Raw genomic sequence first — 1,808 nt, 5'->3', positions numbered from 1 at the left:
GCTGCTGCTGCTGCTGCTGCTGCTGCTGCTGCTACTGCTGCTACTACTGCTGCTACTGCCCCTCCTACACCCACGCTCCACTCACGGACGCGCCGTCCTCCTCTCTCGATGCCCCGACAGGTGAAGGTGATAGAGTTGCTCTACCTGACAAAGGCCGTCGCGAACGGCAAGATCGAGGCTCCGGACTGGCTGAAGGCGTCGCTGCTGCGTCTGGTCGTGCTGTGTGGATGCACGCTGCTGCTGCTCGCCGCCCGCATGGAGGTGATGGGCGCCAAGCTACCCGTCTTCACTCAGTAAGTCATGACTCCGTGATCTCACTGCTGGCTGCTGCTGGGAATCGCGGAGCTTCTGTCGAGTGTTTGATAGGTTTTGTCGTCGTCGTCGTTGTGTCACGCTGTTTTCGTACCGGTTGTTACCCTGGATTCCATGAGTTCCTCGGGCACTGCCCCCGACTCCTCTCACTCATCCACTGGGCCCCCTCCCCCCTTCCATTCCTCAAATCGGTAACCTAACTACCTTGGTTACCACCCCCTCTGACTCCACCACTCCATGTTGTACAATTCGACATTTTGGGGGCCCCCTTCTATTCTTCAAATCAGTATATTATATATATATATATAACTGATGCAACTGATATGCATTGTGATGCGACTGCTTCAGCACTGCTTAACTTCTCTAACTCCCTCACGTGCACGCTCTTGCTCGCAGGTTCGACAACCCGGCGGCGGCGGCCAGCTTCCCCGCACGCCAGCTCACGTTCAACTACTTGCTGCCCGTCAACTTCGGCCTGCTGCTGTGGCCGTCGACGCTGCTGTGCGATTGGACGATGGGCACGATCCCGCTCGTAGAGACGCCGCTCGACGGACGCAACCTCGCGACGCTCGTCTTCTACATGGCCGTCTTCCACGCCGGCCAGTTCGCGCTGTCGCACAACGGCGACCTCCCGCGCCAGGTCATCATGGTGAGAGCAGCGCTGCGAGGGGTCGGGGACGGGTCGTGTCTCAGGTGGGGGTCGTGTCTCAGGCAGTGGAGGGGAGAGGGTCGCGTTTTGGTTAATTCGTGGCAGCGCGGGCTTTTTGTCCGCAGCGAGGCAATAGAGTAATTGCGCTGATGACTATTGGTTATAGACCTTTAATGCGATGCCGCAATATAACTAATCGAATACACCTTTTAGCGGAATGGAACAATCCGGGGCAAGTGCGGCTTTCAAGCGCTAATGCATCGAGTTTAAACGAATGTGCGGGGAATAGGTGCTTGATGAAGTTCGATTGGGGGAAAAAATGCCGAGTTTAATGAAGAGAAAAGCGAGTGATTGTCGCAAACCCGATTTCCGCATCTCCACTCTCCGTAATGTTGCGATGTGAGAGGGAGGTAGCGGTGGACGGGTGGGTGTGATGCGGGGGCAGGGCAAAACTCCTGTACGCCTGAGAGGAACTGAACTTCTCATGACTGTTAATGGGGCATTGATCGCAGAGCGTACATGTGCAGACTAACGTGGCAGTCAGTTCGTCTGCCGGACGAGTGGGTGTGTGTGCTACGATGACTGCATTAGATTCACTTCACTTCTTATGACACTGTACTGCAATTACTGCAGTAGTTGGAGATCGGTCGTTAGGGCACTGACTGTATACGGCCATGGCTATAGTAGATACTGTGCAGTTGTGCACATACCACTCTCCTGCAATGAATATAATAAATGCTCTTTAGTTGTTAGGACGCTGCAGCATATGTTCATCCATTGTGCACGTTAGTAACGTTGCTGCTGCTGCTGCTGCTGCTGCTAGTACTGCTGCTGCTGCTGCTGCTGC

At 55.0% G+C, this 1,808-nt stretch overlaps 1 protein-coding gene across 1 annotated transcript in view; it reads left to right on the top strand.

The window, feature by feature from the left end:
- LOC106806087 (transmembrane and TPR repeat-containing protein 3-like) overlaps positions 1 to 1,808 on the top strand; it is a gene marked incomplete in the record, with an annotated part of 64,541 nt that overhangs the window by 27,063 nt on the left and 35,670 nt on the right. Inside the window, 2 exon segments of the mRNA XM_014807941.1 lie at positions 121 to 293; positions 709 to 961. Of these exon segments, the coding sequence (XP_014663427.1) occupies positions 121 to 293; positions 709 to 961 (426 nt within the window).

Source organism: Priapulus caudatus, unplaced genomic scaffold, assembly GCF_000485595.1.
Source record: "Priapulus caudatus unplaced genomic scaffold, Priapulus_caudatus-5.0.1 Scaffold141, whole genome shotgun sequence".
NCBI classification, from domain to species: domain Eukaryota; kingdom Metazoa; phylum Priapulida; class Priapulimorpha; order Priapulimorphida; family Priapulidae; genus Priapulus; species Priapulus caudatus.
This window is presented reverse-complemented; position numbering and strand designations above follow the sequence as displayed.